Source organism: Oratosquilla oratoria, chromosome 31, assembly GCF_046742065.1.
Source record: "Oratosquilla oratoria isolate Oo_2021 chromosome 31, ASM4674206v1, whole genome shotgun sequence".
In the NCBI taxonomy this organism is placed as follows: domain Eukaryota; kingdom Metazoa; phylum Arthropoda; class Malacostraca; order Stomatopoda; family Squillidae; genus Oratosquilla; species Oratosquilla oratoria.
The window spans coordinates 44,102,944-44,123,472 of NC_134807.1; the positions used below are offsets into that span (position 1 = coordinate 44,102,944).

At 39.7% G+C, this 20,529-nt stretch overlaps 1 protein-coding gene across 4 annotated transcripts in view; it reads left to right on the forward strand.

The window, feature by feature from the left end:
- The window catches only part of LOC143041531 (sodium- and chloride-dependent glycine transporter 2-like), a 98,806-nt gene that overhangs the window by 15,031 nt on the left and 63,246 nt on the right, over window positions 1-20,529 (forward strand). For all 4 annotated transcript variants that reach the window (XM_076213517.1, XM_076213518.1, XM_076213515.1 and 1 more), the window contains one exon: window positions 331-434. In XM_076213517.1, the coding sequence (XP_076069632.1) occupies window positions 331-434 (104 nt within the window). The remainder of the gene's footprint in view (window positions 1-330; window positions 435-20,529) is intronic.

Below are 20,529 nucleotides of genomic sequence, written 5' to 3' on the forward strand. Positions count from 1 at the left end.
ATGAGGTGACTTAATAGTAATGTTCAGGTCATTAACATGAATAGATAAAAGTGACAGAGAAGATATCTCAGTCTGGGATAGAAGAGTCATGATGTCATGCAAAAAAAAAAAAAAAAAAACTATGGAAAGGGTGTTAAAAAACACAGCTTTCATGGAATAGCTTAGAAGTTGGTATAGGCCAAGTTAAAATTGTAAGTGAATTCAAAACTATGATAATTTTTGTTAAACGCAAGTCAATTTTTTTTATTATAAACAAAAACCTATGTAATTTCAGCTATAGAGATATACTTATTATTTTGTGGCTCTTGTTGACTATACCTTTGGCTGCAGGTGTTGGTGTGGCCATGGTGGTGTTGTCTCTTCTGACATCAATCTACTACAACCAGCTCATGGCATATACACTCTTCTATTTCTTCGCTAGTATGGCTTCTGAGGTAAGGAAGCTGTGGTTCTTTGTCTTTGTCTTTATATGTGTGTATATGTGTATATATATATATATATATATATATATATATATATATATATATATATATATACACATATATATATCTATATATATATACACACACATATATATATATATATATATATATATATATATATATATATATATATATATGTGTGTGTGTGTGTGTGTATTTACCTAGTTGTATTTTACGGGAAGGGGAGCTATGCTCGTGGGGTCCCGTCTTCATATCTCATTTTATCTAAACTATTTTTGAGATGAGGTGTCTGAGAAGTATGATGGGGGTTACTATGCTCGTGGTGTCCCGTCTTCATATCTCATTTTATCTAAACTATTTTTGAGATGAGGTGTCTGAGAAGTATGATGGGGGTTACTAGGCTAGATAGAGTGAGCAATGAGGAGGTGAGGAGGAGAACAAGGGTGGAAAAGGAGCTGGGAGATAGGGTTGATGAAAGAATATTAGGAAAGAATGAGTGAAGAAAGACTAGTAAAAGAGGTGTGGAAGGCAGATGTGGAGGGAGTGAACATGAGGGGACGTCCTAGGATGAGGTGGATGGATGGGGTGAAGGGGGCTTTGGGGAAGAGGGGAATGTCTGTTGAGGAAGGACGGGAGAGGACAGAAGACGGGTGAATGGAGAATGGTTGTATATGGATGATGATGTGATTGCATGAGGTGGAATGGGCGGGTGGATGGGGGGTGAGGTAGTATGTGTGAGCAATATTTGAAGCAGCCCGAAGGGATTTCTCCCCGTCCTCTCATTTTATGCAATGGGGGGACGGAGAGGGGCGGTCGCCGATTTAATGAAGCGGCCTTGTTGTGGATGTGCTGTGTCTTGCGACACTGCTTCTGACCCAGGGCAGTGGACAAGGTGCAGGGATGACCCATCATTCAGGAGGTGCTAAGATAAGAGGGAGGGTGGAGGGGTGTGGAGTGTATTCAGGGATGGAATGGGTGGGAATGATTTTATGCCTTTTTCTTTTTGGTTACCCCCCTTGTAAGGGGGAAAAAGCCTTGGTATATGTATGTATGTATGTATTTTTAAATTCGTGTATTGTTTTTGCACACACCACTTTCTCATCTAACTTGTTCCAACTTACCTAGTTGTATTTACCTAGTTGTAATATACGGGAGGGGAGCTATGCTCGTGGTGACCCTTCTTTGTATCTCTCCGCATCAAGTTTTATCTTAAAATGTTGTATAGTGTTTGCACATACTGTTTTGTTGTCTAATTTGTTCCATGTATTAATCGCTGTGTGTGGGAAACTGTTCCTTTTCAAGTTTTTTCTATAACTATCTTTTTTCAGTTTTTTTTCGTGTCCTCTCGTTTTACCGTTGTCCCACACTAACAGGACATTCCTGTCTAAAACTTCCATTCCTTTCATTATTCTGTAGATAGTCAGCAAATCTCCTCTTTCGCTTCTTTGTTCCAGTGTTGGTAGGTTCAGTTTGGATAGTCTTTGTTGATATGTTAGTTCGGCGAGAGTCGGTGCTAGTTTGGTTGTCGCTCTTTGTAATCTTTCTAGTTTCTTAATATTCTTTTTGGTGCTGGGTGTCCAAAGTGATGCTGTGTACTCAAGTTTTGGTCTTATTAGTGTAGTTAGTATTTTCTTTATCATTTCTTCATCCATATAAGTAAATGCCACTTTGATGGATCTCAATAAGTTGTAGGTTTCTCCGAATATTTTGTTTATATGCTTATCAGGTTTCATGTCCTTTCCAATCATCACTCCAAGATCTTTTTCAGAGTTTGCTTTTTTTATTTTTTCTTCTCCAATTCTGTATTCTTTTGATATTCTGTTTTTACTCTTTCCAAATTCCATTTTACTGCATTTCTTTATATTAAATTTCACTTTCCACTTTTGAGTCCAATTCCATATCGTGTCCAGGTCTTGTTGCAGTGAGTTGCAGTCCTCTTCCGTTTCTACCTTCCTAAGTAATTTTGCATAATCTGCAAAAAAATTCATATAGCACTCCACACCTTCATTCATGTCATTAATGTATACGGCGAACATGATCGGGGCCAGTACCGATCCTTGCGGGACACCGCTTTCAGCTCTAGCCAGTTGATATGGGCCGTCCGCTCGACTGGACCAGGAACCGCTGACGTGATCGTCGTTGAGGTGGGCCCCCCAGCCCTCCTTGGAGGCGTCGGAGAAGAGGAGGACTTCGGGGGGAGATGGGCCGAGGGGCATCCCCCCGAGCAGGTTGCACGGGTCCTTCCACCAGAGAAGAGAGTCCTTGACTGCTCTGGTAAGGGTGATGTGTTGGCGGGTTTGACCCCTTAGCGGGGACCACTGGGACTTGAGGAGCCACTGTAGAGGTCGCATTTGTAGTCTGCTCCTGGGAATTAACCTCTCGACGGAGGCCATATGGCCCAGGAGGATTTGGCACTGTTTCGCCGTCAGGAACCCGGTCGATAGTGCTTGTACGACAAGAGAAGTGAGATTCCGGATTCTCTTCTCTGCTGGGAAGGCCTTCATGAGGGAGGAGTCCAGAACCATACCCAGGTACGTGACTCTCTGTCGTGGGATGAAATCCGACTTCGTCTGGTTGACTATAGAGCCCAATTTGCGGATGAAGGCTAGGACCGTTCCCAGGTGGTCGCGGCATAGCTGGGCGGACTGTGCCAGGATCAGCCAATCGTCCAGGTAACGGAGTAGGCGAATTCCTCTGGAGTGGGACCACGCTGAGACGAGTTTGAACACTCTGGTGAAGACTTGGGGTGCTGTGGAGAGGCCGAAGCATAGGCAGGTGAATTGAAAGGTGGTGCCCTTGTGGACGAAGCGGAGGAATTTTCTGGATGAGGGATGCACAGGTATTTGGAAATAGGCGTCCTGGAGGTCCAGCGACACCATGAAGTCCCCTTCCCTAATAGACGCCCTTACAGCCTCTGGGGTGTCCATCCGGAACTTCGTCAGGGAAAGGAACTTGTTGAGAGGAGACAGATCGATGACTGGTCTCCACCCCCCTGTTGCCTTTGCTACGAGGAATAGCCTTGAGTAGAACCCCGGGTCCGGAGTCGAGACTTCCTCGAGAGCTCCTTTCTGGAGCAGAGCGGAGATTTCCTCCGCTAGGGCCCGCCCGCGATCCGAGTCCGGATGGTAGTTGCTGACTTGGATGGGATAGGGGGAGAGGCTGGGGAAGGTGTGAAAAGGAAGGCGATAACCTGCCTTGATGACCTGGATGGTCCAGTCCTCCGCCCCGGCAACCTCCCATTCTCTCCAGTAGAGAGAGAGGCAACCTCCTATCCTGTGCGGGAGGGCAGGCGAGTTCCTAGAATTTCCTGCGTTGGGGTCCGGAGCCTCTATGGTGTTTGCGGCCCTGTTCTCTATTGGGAAAGGGGCGGGGCTGTCCTGTCTGGGCTTTCGACTTCGAATGGGGGTGGGGCCTGTCTTCCCGCTTAGGAAAATGAAAAGGCTGCCTCTGCGTCTGAGAGGACCGAGGTGTCGATGGGGGGGTGGTTCTTGGCCTCGAGCTAGGGACGGCTGTTCTCTCGATGGCTCTGTTGTGCAGCAACTGGTTTGCGCTAGTGATTGCCGAGTCCACCATATCCGGGGGAATCAGCGTTTGGGTGAGAAGGGGGGGCCTTCCTCAAAGGAGCAAAAATCTCCCTGAGGAGGGGGGTCACTGGGGTCCCCGAGGATGGTGTCTCTCCTGCGGGACTCGAAGTTGGCCCAGGACGTTGAGAGACAGGAGGCCTGATGCTTCAGGGCTCTGCTCGCGCTTGCCAATAGAGCCTGGAGGTCGCATTCTTCCTGGGGTTGGAGTTCGGGTAAGAACTCCCTTGCCGAGGCAAGGAGGCGTTCTAGCCAGGAGTTCACCGCCAGGGACAGCGCCAGTGATTGAATGTGGTCGCTGACTTCCCTGCCGGAGAGGAGGACGCTTCTTCTGCGCAGCGATTCCACGTCCGCTTTAACCAGCTCTGGTAACCTCGCCGGGATCGAGGCTTCTTTGAGGGTTGACCCCGATGGGGTGTAGAAGCGCTTCTGGTGTTCCACTGGAACCGAAAGCCAGCGCGCCTTCTCGGTTGTCCTTTTTGCGAGAGCGTCGGAGGCCTGGGCCATGGCTCTCGCTGTCTGCGTACTCCATGGAAGGTGGAGTGGAGGAGGCTGTGCTTTCTGAGAGTTGCCATAAAGATCTCAGACTCGAATGTGGCTTCCTCTCTTTCCCCAGTCGATTCGCCCTCCGAACTCTCGCCCTCCGACTGTCCGAGAAGGAAGGTTGGACCACCATCGGGGATTCCGACAGGGAAACGGGAGGGGAAAGGGAGCGTGTCCCCCCCTCTACGGCGCTGTGGACATCGTCGTCGTCGTAGGAGGGGTCTGCACGGTCAGAGAGGAACCTCGCGCTTCCATCATCGTCACTGATGGGTTCAGGGGGGTTCTGATCAAGTGGAAGATGGTCGAGGGGGGCCCTTGGGGGCGGTGACTCCTGACGAGCTTCCGAGCGGTGTACGCACCGCGCTTGAGAAGCGCGGAAAAATTCCCGTTGTTCCTCCATCTGTTCCTTCAGCGTAGTGAAGAGTGAACAGAGAGTGGGGAGGAGGTCCGGGGAATGCCCGTTTGGCGAGTCCCGCCTGGGGGCGGATGGTCCGGGAGACACAAAGGGGAGACTGCCTTCTCTGGACGAGGAGGGGGTCACCCGCGACTAACGCGCGCGTGGGTACACCTCGGGCCTCCTGCCCCCCGGGCATAGAAAGGGTTCCGTGGATGACCCGGCTCGTCTTACGATGGGAGGAAGGGGGACTGCGGGACTCCCGAGGAGGAGGAGAGGCCGAAGCGCTCGTCGGCTCCAAAATCGGGTCCTTTGTCCGTGGGGGGGGGGGGTGAGCTGCCGGGCCGCGTCGCGGGGGGGCCGCCTGCGGACGCATCCGGGAAAAAGCTCGTACTCGGGGGATAGTTCGCGGGGGCCAGAGGCGCATGCCCGTCGAAGCTAACCGCCTTGGGTGATGGAATAGGAGGTAATTTGGCTTGAGACTGACTCGAGGTAGCCGTTGTACAACCTTTCCGTCTACTACGTTTTGGAGGAGGGGGAGAACTGCCCTTGTCCTCCGCCAGCGCAGCATGCCTTCTCTTTGTTTCGGGTGAGCGGGGAAGGGATCTTCCCTGCGCGCGTACTTCGTTCTTTGCCTGCACTTTCTTGTGAGCATGAAAATACGCGGACCACTGCTTATCGTCCCAATGAGCGCACGTAGTACATGGGGATGAAGGGGAACACTCCATCTTCCTACAGTGGATACACCAAATGTGTGGATCTACGGGTGCTGGCGGGAGAGCAGCCCGGCAGAGAAAGTCGCCGTGGGCGAAGGCACACATCCTATTGCGAACAACAACACTATGACCAGATTCCATACTTACAGAGAAGCGTAGAATACTCGGTGGAGGTTAAGGAGAGGAACGGGTATAGGAAGAGGGTGCTCAAGTACTTCCAGGCGGCGGGATGGCGTCGATGCAGGACGCTCAAACACAAAGGAAGCCGTTGGAAGGTTGGAGATGGCCGAAGCAGGGTGCCCTAATGTCGTCACAATCTCAAGAGGCCGGGAATTGGGCCGATTGGGAAACGTGGAATACGCAAGGGCAAGCACCGCACTATAACTGGAGGGAATACCGTTCCCCGACCGCACTTCGAAATTGTTAGCTGGTAATGTGAGAGATGTTGACTCTATCCGTACCGCGAAGACAATGGTGCTTTGCGACCTATGCTTGTGGGGGAAGGGGGGGCCCCCTTGCCCCAGGAGGGCCCCTTAGGCAAGGGGGCCCCTTACCGAGGATAATGGTTGCCCAGACCCATGGAGTGAGGTGTTTTTTCAAACAACACACAGTGTTAGCGGTAGAAACTTCGGCTTCGCGAAGTAATCCTTGGGTAAGGAGTACCTCAGGTTTGTATCAGGGAAAAATTAATTTTCCTGCGAAAATTACATTTTTACTTCTTCCCAGTTGGAGAATTTTTCTCTAATTACAACTCTTTTCCTCTGATTCCACCCTTTGATTCTATCTTATTTATTAATTTCTTATGAGGTACCTTATCGAATGCCTTTTGCAGGTCCAGAAAAGCACAGTCCGCCCATCCATCTCTTTCTTGTATTATGTCTACTAATCTTGAGTAGAAGCAGATCAGATTTGTTGTACATGATCTCCCTTGTCTGAATCCAAATTGATTTGGGTTCAGTATAGATTTTTCTTCCAGGTATTTAACCCATCTGTTTTTAACAACTCTTTCACAAATTTTTGCTATTGTGCTTGTTAGTGAGACCGGTCTGTAGTTAGATGGATCTTCTTTATCACCTCCCTTATAAATTGGTACAATGTTTGCCTTTTTCCAGTCCAATGGTACTTTTCCTTCTTTAAGTGAGGATTTAATTATATTATGTATTTTGTCAGTTAATTCTTCAATACATTCCTTCAGTATCCAGTTTGCAATCCCATCTGGGCCATGTGATTTTCTGACATCAAGGGTTTTAATTTGATCACTGATTTCTTTTTGTGTTACGTTTATTTCTTTCATTGCTGGGGATAATTCTCTTTTCCTATCTTTACTGTTAGGCGAGTTTTCTATTGTGAATACTGATCTGAAGTGGTTGTTCATAATTTCAGCCATTTCCAGTTCTTCTGTATATTCCTTTTTATTGTGGCGCAGTTTTTCTATTTCTTGTTTGGGGAAGAGGGGAATGTCTGTTGAGGAAGGATGGGAGAGGACAGAAGACAGGGGTGAATGGAGAATGGTTGTATATGGAAAATGTTGTGATGCATGAGGTGGATTGGACGGGGGAATGGGGGTGAAGTAGTGTGTGAGCAAAAATTTTTGACGCAGCCCGAAGGGATTTCTCCCCGTCCTCTCCTTTATATGGGGGGACGGAGAGGGGGGGTCGCTGATTTAATGAAGCGGCCTTGCTGTGGATGTGCTGTGTCCTGCGACACTGCTTCTGACCCAGGGCAGTGGACAGGGTGCAGGGATGACCCGTCATCTAGGAGGTGCTAAGATGGGAGGGAGGGTGGAGGGGTGTGGAGTGTTTTCGGGGATGAAATGGGTGGGAATGTTTTTGTGCCTTGTCCTTTTTGGCTACCCCCCTGGTAAGGGGGAAAAAAGCCTTGGTATATGTATGTATGTATGTTGTTTGTTTTTCAGTTTTCCATTTACATACTTGTAAAATAGTTTGGGTTCTTCCTTACATTTGTCTATTATCTTTTTTTCATAATTCCTCTTTTCATCTCTGCGTATTTTTACATATTCGTTTCTTAGTTTGACGTACGTTTGCCATTTGCTTTGTTTCTTATCTCTTTTCCGCTTTTTCCAAGCTTTGTCTCTTTTTTCCTTAGCTTCACTACATCTTTTGTTGTACCAGCTCTTTATGTATGCCGTTTCCATTTTTTGTTTTGGTACAAATTTGTTCACTCCTTCATTATAAATTTCTTTTAATATATTCATTTTTCTTCTATCCCTGTATCTTCATTTTGGAATTTTTCCCAGTTTGCATTGCAAAAGAATGTTTTAAGTTTCTCAAAGTTTGTTTTGTTATACACAAGTCTTCCTATTTTATGTTTATCATTTTTACTTTGGTCCATTTGTTCTTTCAATTTCATTTCAATTAGTATGTGGTCACTTTTTCCTATCGGAGTTTTATAATAATTTTTTTCAATAATCTCAGGTTCTGTTGCAAGTAATAAGTCCAATTTTGAGGGTTCTTCATTTCCTCTGTATCTAGTATTTTCTTTAATCCACTGGGTCATTGTGTATTCAATGGTCAAGTCAAGGAGTACATTGCCCCAGTGTTTCTCTCCCCCCTTCACTGTCATTTCTTCCCAGCATATTTCTTTTGAATTAAACTCACCCATAATTACTGTATTTCCTCCATCATTTAATGTTTCAATTAATTCATCTTTTGTATCTTCTAGTAACTCGGAATGATCCCTTTCTGTCCAGGCTTGTGTTTTAGGAGGTACATATACCACTGCAAATTTTCTTTTCTTCATTTGCTTACCTTCGACTTGTACTATAATTGATTCTACATTATTTTTTCCTTCAGTTATTTTTGTTACACTCAAATCTTTCTTAGTCAATATTAGAACTCCTCCGCCCTGTTTATTTTTTCTATTCTTTGTCCAACAGTTGTATACACCTTGTCCCACAGTGTGGAGTGTTAGGGTGTACTTTAGTTTGGTTTCTACAATTCCCATCATATCTGGTTCTTCTGAGACTAGGTAATCATTTAGTTCGTTTATTCCATCTATATTTGTATAAGCTATTTTTAGTTTCCCCTCTCCTCCTACCCTTCTGTCTTCTTTGTTTCAATTTTCCCTAAATATCTTTTTCTCAGCCTCATGTCTATCACTCTCCAAAAAAAACTCCTTTTCCTTTTAAGTTCTATTCTCATTCCTTTGATTCGCCTCATTCCTAAGTTCCTTTTCTTTCTCTTTTTCTTCCTCACTCATTTCTTTTTTTATCCAAATACAGTATTTTTGTACTGTTCGCTGTTTGCTAATCTTACTGTTCTAGATAATATTTCTTCTGCGCTTGATTGCGATCTAAGTTTAACTTTTAGTGGTCTATATTATTTATCTTTAGAGTACCTGTCCATTCTATGTGTTTCCTCGATTTCTCGGTCCCAGCCTAACTCATCTGTTTGTAACTCTTTTAATATTTCTTTGGCAATCTCTTTTTCTTCCTTCTCCCTCTGATAGCTTGGTACATTGTGCTTTTCTTTAATGCCATAGACTACTATACACCTTTTTCTATCCACTGTGTCCCTAACTAGGTTACTTTTCTCTTTAATAACCTGAATTACAGTTTCTTTGGTATTATCTTTTACCTGTTGTTCCATTATTTTCTTTAGGGCTATTTTTTTACTTTCCTGTTCAATTTTCCACTGTTTTTTGATTTCCTGTAGGTCATTCTCCTTAATTTTTTCTTGCACCTTTTCAGTCACTTCCTTTATTTGACTTTTAATTTCTCGTTTCAGAGCCTCGTTCCTACTATTATCCTCACTTTTCAGCCTCTCATTGTCACCCTTTAGCTGTTTTAATTCCCTTTTCAACTCGTCTATCTCCCTATTGTTCTCTTCGTTAGCTTTCCTTAAGTTTGATACTTCTTGGTACATTATCTTGCATTCGCTTTTAAGCTCTAATAGTTCATCAACGATGTCGTTCATATCCCTCATTATACTCTTGTATCTGGGTTCTCTATCCATCTCTACTCTAAGTATTCCATTGCCTTCTCTTTCAAAACCGGAAAATCTACTTACGTCTAACCTTTAGTATTCTCTAGGTGTTGATGCGAAGCATGATTTTTTCTTACTACCCCTAATGGTGTTTCGATTCTTGTTTCTTCCAGGCTTCTTTTTGTTGATTCTTTAGCTTTAGGGGTTTCCATTTTGAAAAACAAAACAAACAAACAAAAAAAAAGAAAAGAAAAGAAAAAGTTAAGCAGAGATACAATTACGACCTACATAATTTCATCACGAATACACAGCCCCTGCCACACCGTATCTAAACAACGAGGCCGACGCTGTTCGTTTCCAATTTCTTGTTTATATTTTCACTCGTAACCCAGCGCTCCAAAAATGCGTGCTGTCTATTACTCTGTGAGGAAAGCTGTTCTTTTTCAGATCTCTTCTATAGCTGTCTTTCTTGATTTTCTTTCCGTGTTCTCTTGTATTTCTATCATCCCATTTTATCAGATTCTCCATCAATAATTTCTATGCCTTTCATGATTCTGTAAATAGCTATCAAATCTCCTCTCTCTCTTCTTTGCTATAGTATCTGTAGTTCAAGTTTTGCTAGTCTCTCTTCATATGATAGTTTTGAGAGCGTTGGTGCCAATTTTGTAATTGCTCTTTGTATTCTTTCAAGTTTTGTTATACATTTTTTTTGTACTTGGTGACCACATCGTTGCTGCATATTCCAATCTTGGTCTTATCAGAGTGATTAGAATTTTCTTCACCATTTCTTCATCCAGGTATGTAAATGCCACTTTGATTGTTCTTATTAAATTATAAGTTTCTCCAAAGATCTTATTTATATGTTTCTCAGGTGACATTTTTCAGGTCTTTTGTATTTCTTCAATTTGGTCCAAGCTTTGTCTCTTTTGTCTTTTATCTCCCTACAACTTTTGTTGTACCAGCACTTTACTGTTTACTTTTTCTTTTTCCTCTTTAATTCTTGTGGTTCTATTTTGGTTAAATTTCTCTTCCATTCCAAATATAATTATACATTTCTTTTTGTCTGCTAAGTCTCTTACTATATTCTCCTTCTGTCTCATCACTTTAATAAGTCAGGCTTCAGTTTGTTCTTTCATTTGTTGTTTAATTATGTCAGTAAATGCAACTTTACTGTTTTCTTAGATTTTTTCCAGCCCTGTGCTTCCTTTGCTATGGCCTCTTTATTGTCTTTATTCTTCTTCTTTAATTCCTCATTCTCTTCTTTGACTTCTTTTAACTGTCTTTTTAATTCTTCTATTTCTAAAGTTAATTTTTTTTTGCCTTCTCTAGTTCTTCCAATCTTTCAACTCTTTGTGCAATCTTGGCTACGTTACCAAACCTGTTTTCCCAATGCTTGGTCATCTTATCAAATTTCTCATCTAGTCATGCCAATCGGGGAAGGTTGGTATCCCCCCCACCCTCTTTAAATCCCTGGAAACTATTATCATCACCTTCCACTGTGCTGCTCTTATCTATACTTCTAATCTTTACATTTTTATTGATCCCGTCATCACCAAAGTCAACGTCATCAGTCCGCCTTTTGTTTACAAGATGCCTGGCCTCCTGGACCATGTCCACCTCTTCCTCATTTCCTTCCATTTCCCTCAATAATCCCTCCCTTTCTCCTTCCCAATCAACCTTAAAGTTAATAAAACACCAGGGCCTGACGGTTGGCATCCAAGAATCTTAAAGGAAATAAAAAATGAGATTGTTGTTCCATTAGAAATTATTTTCAAGAAATCCATCATATCCGGAGATGTCCCAAGAGAATGGAAGCTAGCTAACGTTACTCCCATATTCAAAAAAGGTGACAAAAAGAAACCAAATAACTATAGGAAAAATAATGGAAACTATCATCAGAGATGCTATCGAACATCATTTAGAAAGTAACCGTTTGATAAATGATAGCCAGCATGGTTTCAGACGGAAACGTTCTTGCGTGACAAACTTACTCGAATTCTACAACACAGTTATCTCGAATTATGACAAAAGAAACAATATAGATTTAATATATCTAGACTTTGCAAAAGCTTTTGATACCGTCCCACACGAAAGACTACTTACTAAATTAGCTTTGCATGGAATAAGTGGTAGCCTATTAGGTTGGACTAGTAATTGGTTGAATGGTCAAAAACAGAGAGTTGTTTTAAATGGAAAAACTTCTGGATGGAAAAGTGTTGCAAGTGGAGTTCCTCAGGGTTCCGTTCTTGGGCCACTTCTATTCATAGTATATATAAATGATATAGACCATGGACTAAAATCTACTGTTTCCAAATTTGCTGATGATACAAAACTGTGCGGAGTGGCAAATGATCACTCAAACCAATTAGATATTCAAGAAGATTTAGATAAATTACAGCAATGGTCTGAAAAGTGGCTAATGAAATTTAACACAAGTAAATGCAAGGTAATGCACATAGGTAAAAATAACAGTAAGTACGATTACAAGTTATTTGGAAATTCGTTAACAAAAGTGGATAGTGAAAAAGATCTCGGCGTAATTATCAGTAACGACCTCAAATCATCCAAGCAGTGTATTTCAGCCTCTGAGAAAGCAAATAAGATTCTGGGACTCATTGCACGATCTTTTGATTTCAAAAGTCCATCACTCATTAACAAGCTATATAAATCGTTAGTTCGTCCACATTTGGAATATGCTGTTTCCGTATGTTCACCGAATCTCATTAAAGACATTGACAGACTGGAAAAAGTACAACGGCGAGCCACAAAACTGATTCCAAATATCAAAAATAAATCATACGAAAATCGACTAAAACATATGAATCTGTTTTCCCTAAAAAAGCGTAGACTCAGAGGTGACTTGATACAGGTCTTTAAAATTCTAAAGGGAATTGACAACATCAAAAGTGACAAGATATTCACATTGAATGAGAATCAGACAAGGAACAATGGTCTCAAACTGTCCGGAAATAGATTCAATTTGGAAGTAGGTAGAAACAACTTTGCCAACCGTGTAGTTAATGAATGGAATAAACTTCCTGCACAGGTAGTGCAATGTAGTTCAGTTCGAAGCTTTAAGAATCATTTAGATAAATACCTAAGTAAGATGCTGTAATGATTATAATTTATCTTATATTATTTGTTTTTGTTTTGTTATCATTTGTCTGTCTGACTTTCATTTATTATTAGTTATATGTCAATTTATTATTATTTACTATTTACCTGTTTATTATTTTAACTATACCTATGCATTTATTTATGTATTTTATTTGTTATTTACATTATTATAGTTTTTTTTTTGTTTTTTTTTTTGCATTGCATCCGACCTAGATATGGATCAAAAGGTCTCCTGTCGGCATGCTCCGCCTTTGTAATCCTTTGTAATCCTTTGTAACCCCCCACTATACCACGAGCTCTCCCCTTCCCTATAAATACAATAATGCACTTCCTGGACGTTGAGATCCACGTAGATTTTCCTTTTTCTTCGGAACTCTAGTTCTCCTGGCCATTCGACGAAAGGGTGTGTGTATTTACCTAGTTGTATTTTACGGGGAGCTATGCTCGTGGTGTCCCGTTTTCATATCTCGTTTTATCTAAACTATTTTTAAATTCATGTATTGTTTTTGCACACACCACTTTCTCATCTAACTTGTTCCAACTATATATTACTCTGTGAGGAAAGCTGTTCTTTTTCAGGGGTCTTCTATAGCTGTCTTTTTTTATTTTCTTTCCATGTCCTCTTGTATTTCTCTCATCCCATTTTATCAGATTCTCTCTATCAGTAATTTCTATGCCTTTTATGATTCTGTAAATAGCTATCAAATCTCCTCTCTCTCTTCTTTGCTCTAGTGTCTGTAGTTCAAGTTTTGCTAGTCTCTCTTCATACGATAGTTTTGAGAGTGTAGGTGCCAATTTTGTAATTGCTCTTTGTATTCTTTCAAGTTTTTTTATACATTTTTTTGTACTTGGTGACCATATCGTTGCTGCATATAATCTTGGTCTTATCAGAGTGATTAGAATTTTCTTCACCATTTCTTCATCCAGGTATGTAAATGCAACTTTGATTGTTCTTATTAAATTATAGGTTTCTCCAAAAATCTTATTTATATGTTTCTCAGGTGACATATTATTCATAACAATGACTCCCAGGTCTTTTTCATTTTCTACTTTTTTTATTCCTTCTTCTCCCAATTTATATAATCCTGTTATTCTGTTTTTACTTTTTCCAAATTCCATTATACTACACTTCTTTGTATTGAACTCCATCTCCCAGTTCCTACTCCATTCCTGTACTTTATTTAGATCTCTCTGTAGTGATTTACAATCTTCTTCCTTGTTCACTTATTTCAATAGTTTTGCATCATCTGCAAAGAAGCTCATATAACTTTCTATTCCTTCATCCATATCATTAATATATATAGCAAACATTATTGGGGCCAGAACTGTTCCTTGTGGAACACCGCTTATTACTTCATCCCATTTTGAGTGTTGATCTCTTATCACTACTCTCATTTTTCTTTCTTGCAAAAAGTCTTCCATCCAATTTAGCAGTTTGCCCTGTATTCCTCCTTCAGATTCTAATTTCTTAAGCAACTTCTTATGTGGTACTTTGTCAAAAGCTTTTTTTAGGTCTAGAAATGCACAATCAGCCCATCCATCTCTTTCTTGTATTATATCTATTAGCCTTGAATAGAAACATTAAATTGGTGACGCATGATCGTCCTTGTCTGAATCCAAATTGTCTTGGATTTAGCACGTTGTTTTTTTCTAAATATTTTACCCATCTATTTTTGACAATTCTTTCACAAATTTTTGCTATTGTACTTGTTAGAGAGACTGGCCTATAGTTGTTAGAGTCTTCTTTATTTCCCCCTTTATATATAGGTACTATATTTGCTTTTTTCCAATCTTCTGGAACTTTACCTTCTTTCAAGGAACTGTTTATTATGCTATGTATTATGTCTGCCAGTTCATTCCTGCATTCTTTCAGAATCCAGTTTGCTATTTCATCTGGTCCATGCGATATTCTGACATCAAGATTACTCAAGTGTTTCATTATTTCATTCTTTGTTACTTCTATTTCTTTCATAGGGGGGACTTTCTCTTTCCATTCAATCTCTTCAGGTTGTATGTTCTCCCTTGTAAACACTGATTTAAAATGTTTGTTCATAATTTCCGCCATTTCAATTTCCTCTGTGTATTCAACTCCTCCTTGTCTTAATTTCTCCAAATCTTGTTTGTTTTTCAGTTTGTTGTTTACAAATCTGTAGAATAGTTTTGGTTGATCTTTACATTTTTCTATGACATCTTTTTCATGTTTTCTCTTTTCCTCTCTGCACGCTTGTACATATTCATTTCTATAACAAGTATATATTTTCCATTTTTCTGGTCTTCTGTTTTTCTTCCATTTGGCCCAGGCTTTGTCTCTTTTGTCTTTTATCTCCCTACAACTTTTATTGTACCAGCACTTTACATATTCTTTTTCTTGTTTTTGTCTTGGGATATACTTTTCTACTCCTTTTTTATAGATTTGTGTCAAAATATTCCATTTCTCTTCTACTGTTGTATCTTCATTGTGTATTCTTTCCCAGTTTTCATTTTGGAAGAATTCTCTTATTTTATCAAAATTTGCTTTTTCATACATCAATCTTCCTTTTCTATATTGTTCATTTCTTTTCATGTATTTTTTCTCATTTAGTTCTAGTTCTATCAATATGTGGTCACTTTTGCTTATTGGTGCCTGGTATTCTATCTTTTCCACTATTTCAGGTTCTGATGTGATTATTAGGTCTAGTCTCGATGGTTCTTCTTCATTTCTATACCTAGTGTTCTCTTGGATCCATTGTGTCATTGTGTGGTCAGTAATCATCTCAAGTAGAACACTTCCCCATGAGTCTTCTCCACCCTTTACGGTCATCTCTTCCCAGCATATTTCTTTGCAATTATAGTCGCCCATCATAACTATTCTTCCTCCATCTTCCATTATCTTGTTTAGTGTTATTCTTGTGTCTTCTAACATGCTTTTATGTTCATTCTCTTCCCATGAGGCTGTTTTTGGGGGCACGTAGTTTATTACAAACTTTCTGCTCTTCTTATCTCTATCTTCTACTTCTATCATGATCATCTCTACTCTATTGTTCCCATATGTGACACTCTTCACGCTTATATCCTTCTAAGTCAGGAACATAACTCCACCCCCTTGTTTTTTCTCTCTGTTTCTAATCCAATAATTATATGCATTGTGTCCTATGCTGTTGGGTGGTAGTGGACCTTTTAATTTTGTCTCAACAATTCCCATTATGTCCGGATCTTTTTCTTTCAGATATTTGTTCAGTTCATTCAATCCTGTTATTAATCCATCTATATTTGTGTAGGATACTTTTAACTTTCTGTTATTTCCATTGTATTCTCTGTTTCTTTTGTGTTTCTCTCTGTTATTTTCCATTGCTTCAATTTCATATTCACTACTCTCCAGTAGAATTCTTGTTTTTCTGTCTCCGTTCTGGTCTCATTTTTTTTTTCTTAGCTTCATGTCTTTTCCTTATTTCCTCCTCTCTTTCCTCTTTATTCATTTCCCTTTTTATCCATACCTTTTTATATTGTTCACTTGTTAGTTTCCCTGTTTTGGACAAGATATTCTCTGCCGTCGTTTGTGACCTGAATTTAATCTTAATTGGTCTGGTCTTGTCTGTACTATATTTCCCGAGCCTGAATTTCTCTTTGATTTGTTTCATTATTTCTGGCTCATCTTCCTGAACTAATTCTAGTAAGTTTCTTACTTTTTCATTTTCCTCTTTGATTCTTGTGGTTCTATCTGGGTTATGTTTCTCTTCCATTCCTAATATAATTATACATTTCTTTTTGTCTGCTAAGTCTCTTACAATATTCTCCTTCTGTCTCATCACTTTGATAACTGAGTCTTCAGTTTGTTCTTTCATTTGCTGTTTAATTATATCAGAAAATGCAACTTTACTATTTTCTTGTATCTTCCTCCACCCCTCTGCCTCTTTTGCTATTGTTTCTTTATTGTCTCTATTGTTCTTTTTTAATTCTTCATTCTCCACTTTTACTTCTCTTAACTGTCTTTTTAGGTCTTCTATTTCATCAGTTAAGTTTTTGTTCACCTTCTCTAGTTCTTCCAATTTTTCAAACTTCTCGGCAATTTTTGACATCTTGCCAAACCTAATCTCCCAATGCTCAGTCATTTGTTCAAGTTTTTCCTCCAGTTTTGCCAGCCGGGGGAGGTTGGTATCTGCCGCCCCCTCATAAAATCCTTGAAAATTATTATTCTCACCTTCCATTGAACTGCTTTTATCTATGTTTCTGATCTTTACAATTTTGTTAGTCCCATCATCGAGATCCAAGTCATCCGTTCGGCGTTTGTTTACAATCCGCCTTGACTCTTGGACCAAGTCCTCCCCTTCCTCATTTCCTTCCATTTCCCTCAATAATCCCTCCCTTTCTCCTTCCCAATCAACCCCCCACTATACCACGAGCTCTCCCCTTCCCTATAAATACAATAAGGCACTTCCTGGACGTTGAGATCCACGTAGATTTTCCTTTTTCTTCGGAACTCTAGTTCTCGCTGTCCATTTGACGAAAGGGTGTGTGTGTATTTACCTAGTTGTATTTACCTAGTTGTATTCTACGGGAAGGGGAGCTATGCTCGTGGTGTCCCGTCTTCATATCTCATTTTATCTAAACTATTTTTAAATTCATGTATTGTTTTTGCACACACCACTTTCTCATCTAACTTGTTCCAACTGTCTATTACTCTGTGAGGAAAGCTGTTCTTTTTCAAATCTCTTCTATAGCTGTCTTTTTTTATTTTCTTTCCGTGTCCTCTAGTATTTCTGTCATCCCATTTTATCAGGTTCACTCTGTCAGTAATTTCTATGCCTTTCATGATTCTGTAAATAGCTATCAAATCTCCTCTCTCTCTTCTTTGCTCTAGTGCCTGTAGTTCAAGTTTTTCTAGTCTCTCTTCATATGATAGTTTTGAGAGTGTTGGTGCCAATTTTGTAATTGCTCTTTGTATTCTTTCAAGTTTTTTTTATACATTTTTTTGTACTTGGTGACCATATCGTTGCTGCATATTCCAATCTTGGTCTTATCAGGGTGATTAGGATTTTCTTCACCATTTCTTCATCCAGGTATATAAATGCAACTTTGATTGTTCTTATTAAATTATAAGTTTCTCCAAAAATCTTATTTATATGTTTCTCAGGTGACATATTATTCATAACAATGACTCCCAGGTCCTTCTCATTTTCTACTTTTTTTATTCCTTCTTCTCCCAATTTATATGCTGTTATTCTGTTTTTGCTTTTTTCCAAATTCCATTATACTACACTTTTTTGTATTGAACTCCATCTCCCACTTCCTACTCCATTCTTGTCCCTTATTTAGATCTCTCTGTAGTGATTCACAATCTTCAGTTTTCACTCTTTTCAGTAGTTTTGCATCATCTGCAAAGAAGCTCATATAGCTTTCTATTCCTTCATCCATATCATTAATATATATAGCAAACATTATTGGGGCCAGAACTGTTCCCTGCGGAACACCGCTTATTACTTCATCCCATTTTGAGTGCTGGTTTCTTATCACTACTCTCATTTTTCTTTCTTGCAAAAAGTCCTCCATCCAATTTAGTAGTTTGCCCTGTATTCCTCCTTCAGTTTCTAATTTCTTAAGCAACTTCTTATGTGGTACTTTGTCAAAAGCTTTTTTTAGATCTAAAAATGCACAGTCCGCCCATCCATCTCTTTCTTGTATTATATCTATTAGCCTTGAATAGAAACATATTAAATTGGTGACGCATGATCGTCCTTGTCTGAATCCAAATTGCCTTGGATTTAACACTTTGTTTTTTTCTAAATATTTTACCCATCTACTTTTGATAATTCTTTCACAAATTTTTGCTATTGTACTTGTTAGAGAGACTGGTCTATAGTTGGTAGGTTCTTCTTTATTTCCTCCTTTGTATATAGGTACTATATTTGCTTTTTTCCAATCTTCTGGAACTTTTCCTTCTTTCAAGGAACTATTTAGTATGCTATGTATTTTGTCTGCCAGTTCATTCCTGCATTCTTTCAGTATCCAGTTTGCTATTTCATCTGGTCCATGCGATTTTCTGACATCAAGATTACTCAAGTGTGTTAATATTTCATTCTTTGTTACTTCTATTTCTTCCATAGGGGGGACTTTCTCTTTCCATTCGATCTCTTCTGGTTGTATGTTCTCCCTTGTAAACACTGATTTAAAATGTTTGTTCATAATTTCCGCCATTTCCATTTCCTCAGTGTATTCAACTCCCTCCTGTCTTAATTTCTCCAAGTCTTGTTTGTTTTTCAGTTTATTGTTTACAAATCTGTAGAATAGCTTCGGTTGATCTTTACACTTTTCTATGATATCTTTTTCATATTTTCTCTTTTCCTCTCTGCACATTTGTACATATTCATTTCTATAACAGGTATATATTTTCCATTTTTCAGGTCCTCTGTCTTTTTTCCATCTGGTCCAGGCTTTGTCTCTTTTGTCTTTTAACTCCCTACAACTTTTTTTGTACCAGCATTGTACATATTCTTTTTCTTGTTTTTGTCTTGGGACATACTTTTCCACTCCTTTTTTGTAAATTTTTGTCAAAATATTCCATTTCTCTTCTACTGTTGTTTCTTCTTTGTATATTTCTTCCCAGTTTTCCTTTTGAAAGAATTCTCTTATTTTATCAAAGTTTGTTTTTTCGTACATCATTCTTCCTTTTCTGTATTGTTCATTTCTTTTCATATATTTTTCTTCATTAAGTTCCAGTTCAATCAATATGTGGTCACTTTTACTTATTGGTGTTTTATATTCAATTTTGTCCACTATTCTAGGTTCGGATGTAATTACTAGGTCTAGTTTCGATGGCTCTTCTTCATTTCTATACCTAGTGTTCTCCTGTATCCATTGTGTCATTGTATGGTCAGTAACCATCTCGAGTAGAGCGTTTCCCCATGAGCCGTCTCCACCCTTTACTGTCATTTCTTCCCAGCAGATTTCTTTGCAATTAAAGTCGCCCATCATAACTATTTTTCCTCCCTCTTCCATTATCTTGTTTAATGTTATCTTTGTGTCCTCTAACATACTTTGATGTTCACTCTCTTCCCATGAGGCTGTTTTTGGGGGCACATAATTTATCACAAACTTTCTGTTCTTCTTATCTCTGTCTTCTACTTCCATCATTATCATCTCTACTGTATTCTTTCCATATGTGACACCCTTCACGTTTATATCCTACTTAGTCAGGAACATAACTCCACCCCCTTCCTTTTTCACTCTGTTTCTAATCCAATAATTATATGCATCATGTCCTACACTGTTGGGTGGTAGTGGACCTTTTAATTTTGTTTCTACAATTCCCATTATGTCTGGTTCTTTTTCTTTCAAATAATCATTCAGTTCATTCAATCCTGTTATTAATCCATCTATATTTGTGTAAGACACTCTTAGTTTTCTGCCACTTCCATTGTGTTCTCTGTTTCCCTTTTGTTTTTCTCTTGTATGTCGACTTTCTTTAGTTTCATATTCACTACTCTCCAATAGAATCTCTCTTTTTCTGACTCCGTTCTTATCTCGTTTTTTTCCTTAGCTTCAAGTCTTTTCTGTTTTTCTTCCTCTCTTTCCTCTTTATTCATTTCCCTTTTTATCCATACCTTTTTATATTGTTCACTTGTTGCTAGTTTCCCTGTTTTGGATAAGATATTGTCAGCCGTAGTTTGTGACCTGAATTTAATCTTAATTGGTCTGGTCTTGTCTGTACTATATTTCCCTAGCCTGAATTTCTCTTCGATTTGTTTCATTATTTCTGGTTCATCTTCCTGAACTAATTCTAGTAAATTTCTTGCTTTTTCATTTTCCTCTTTGATT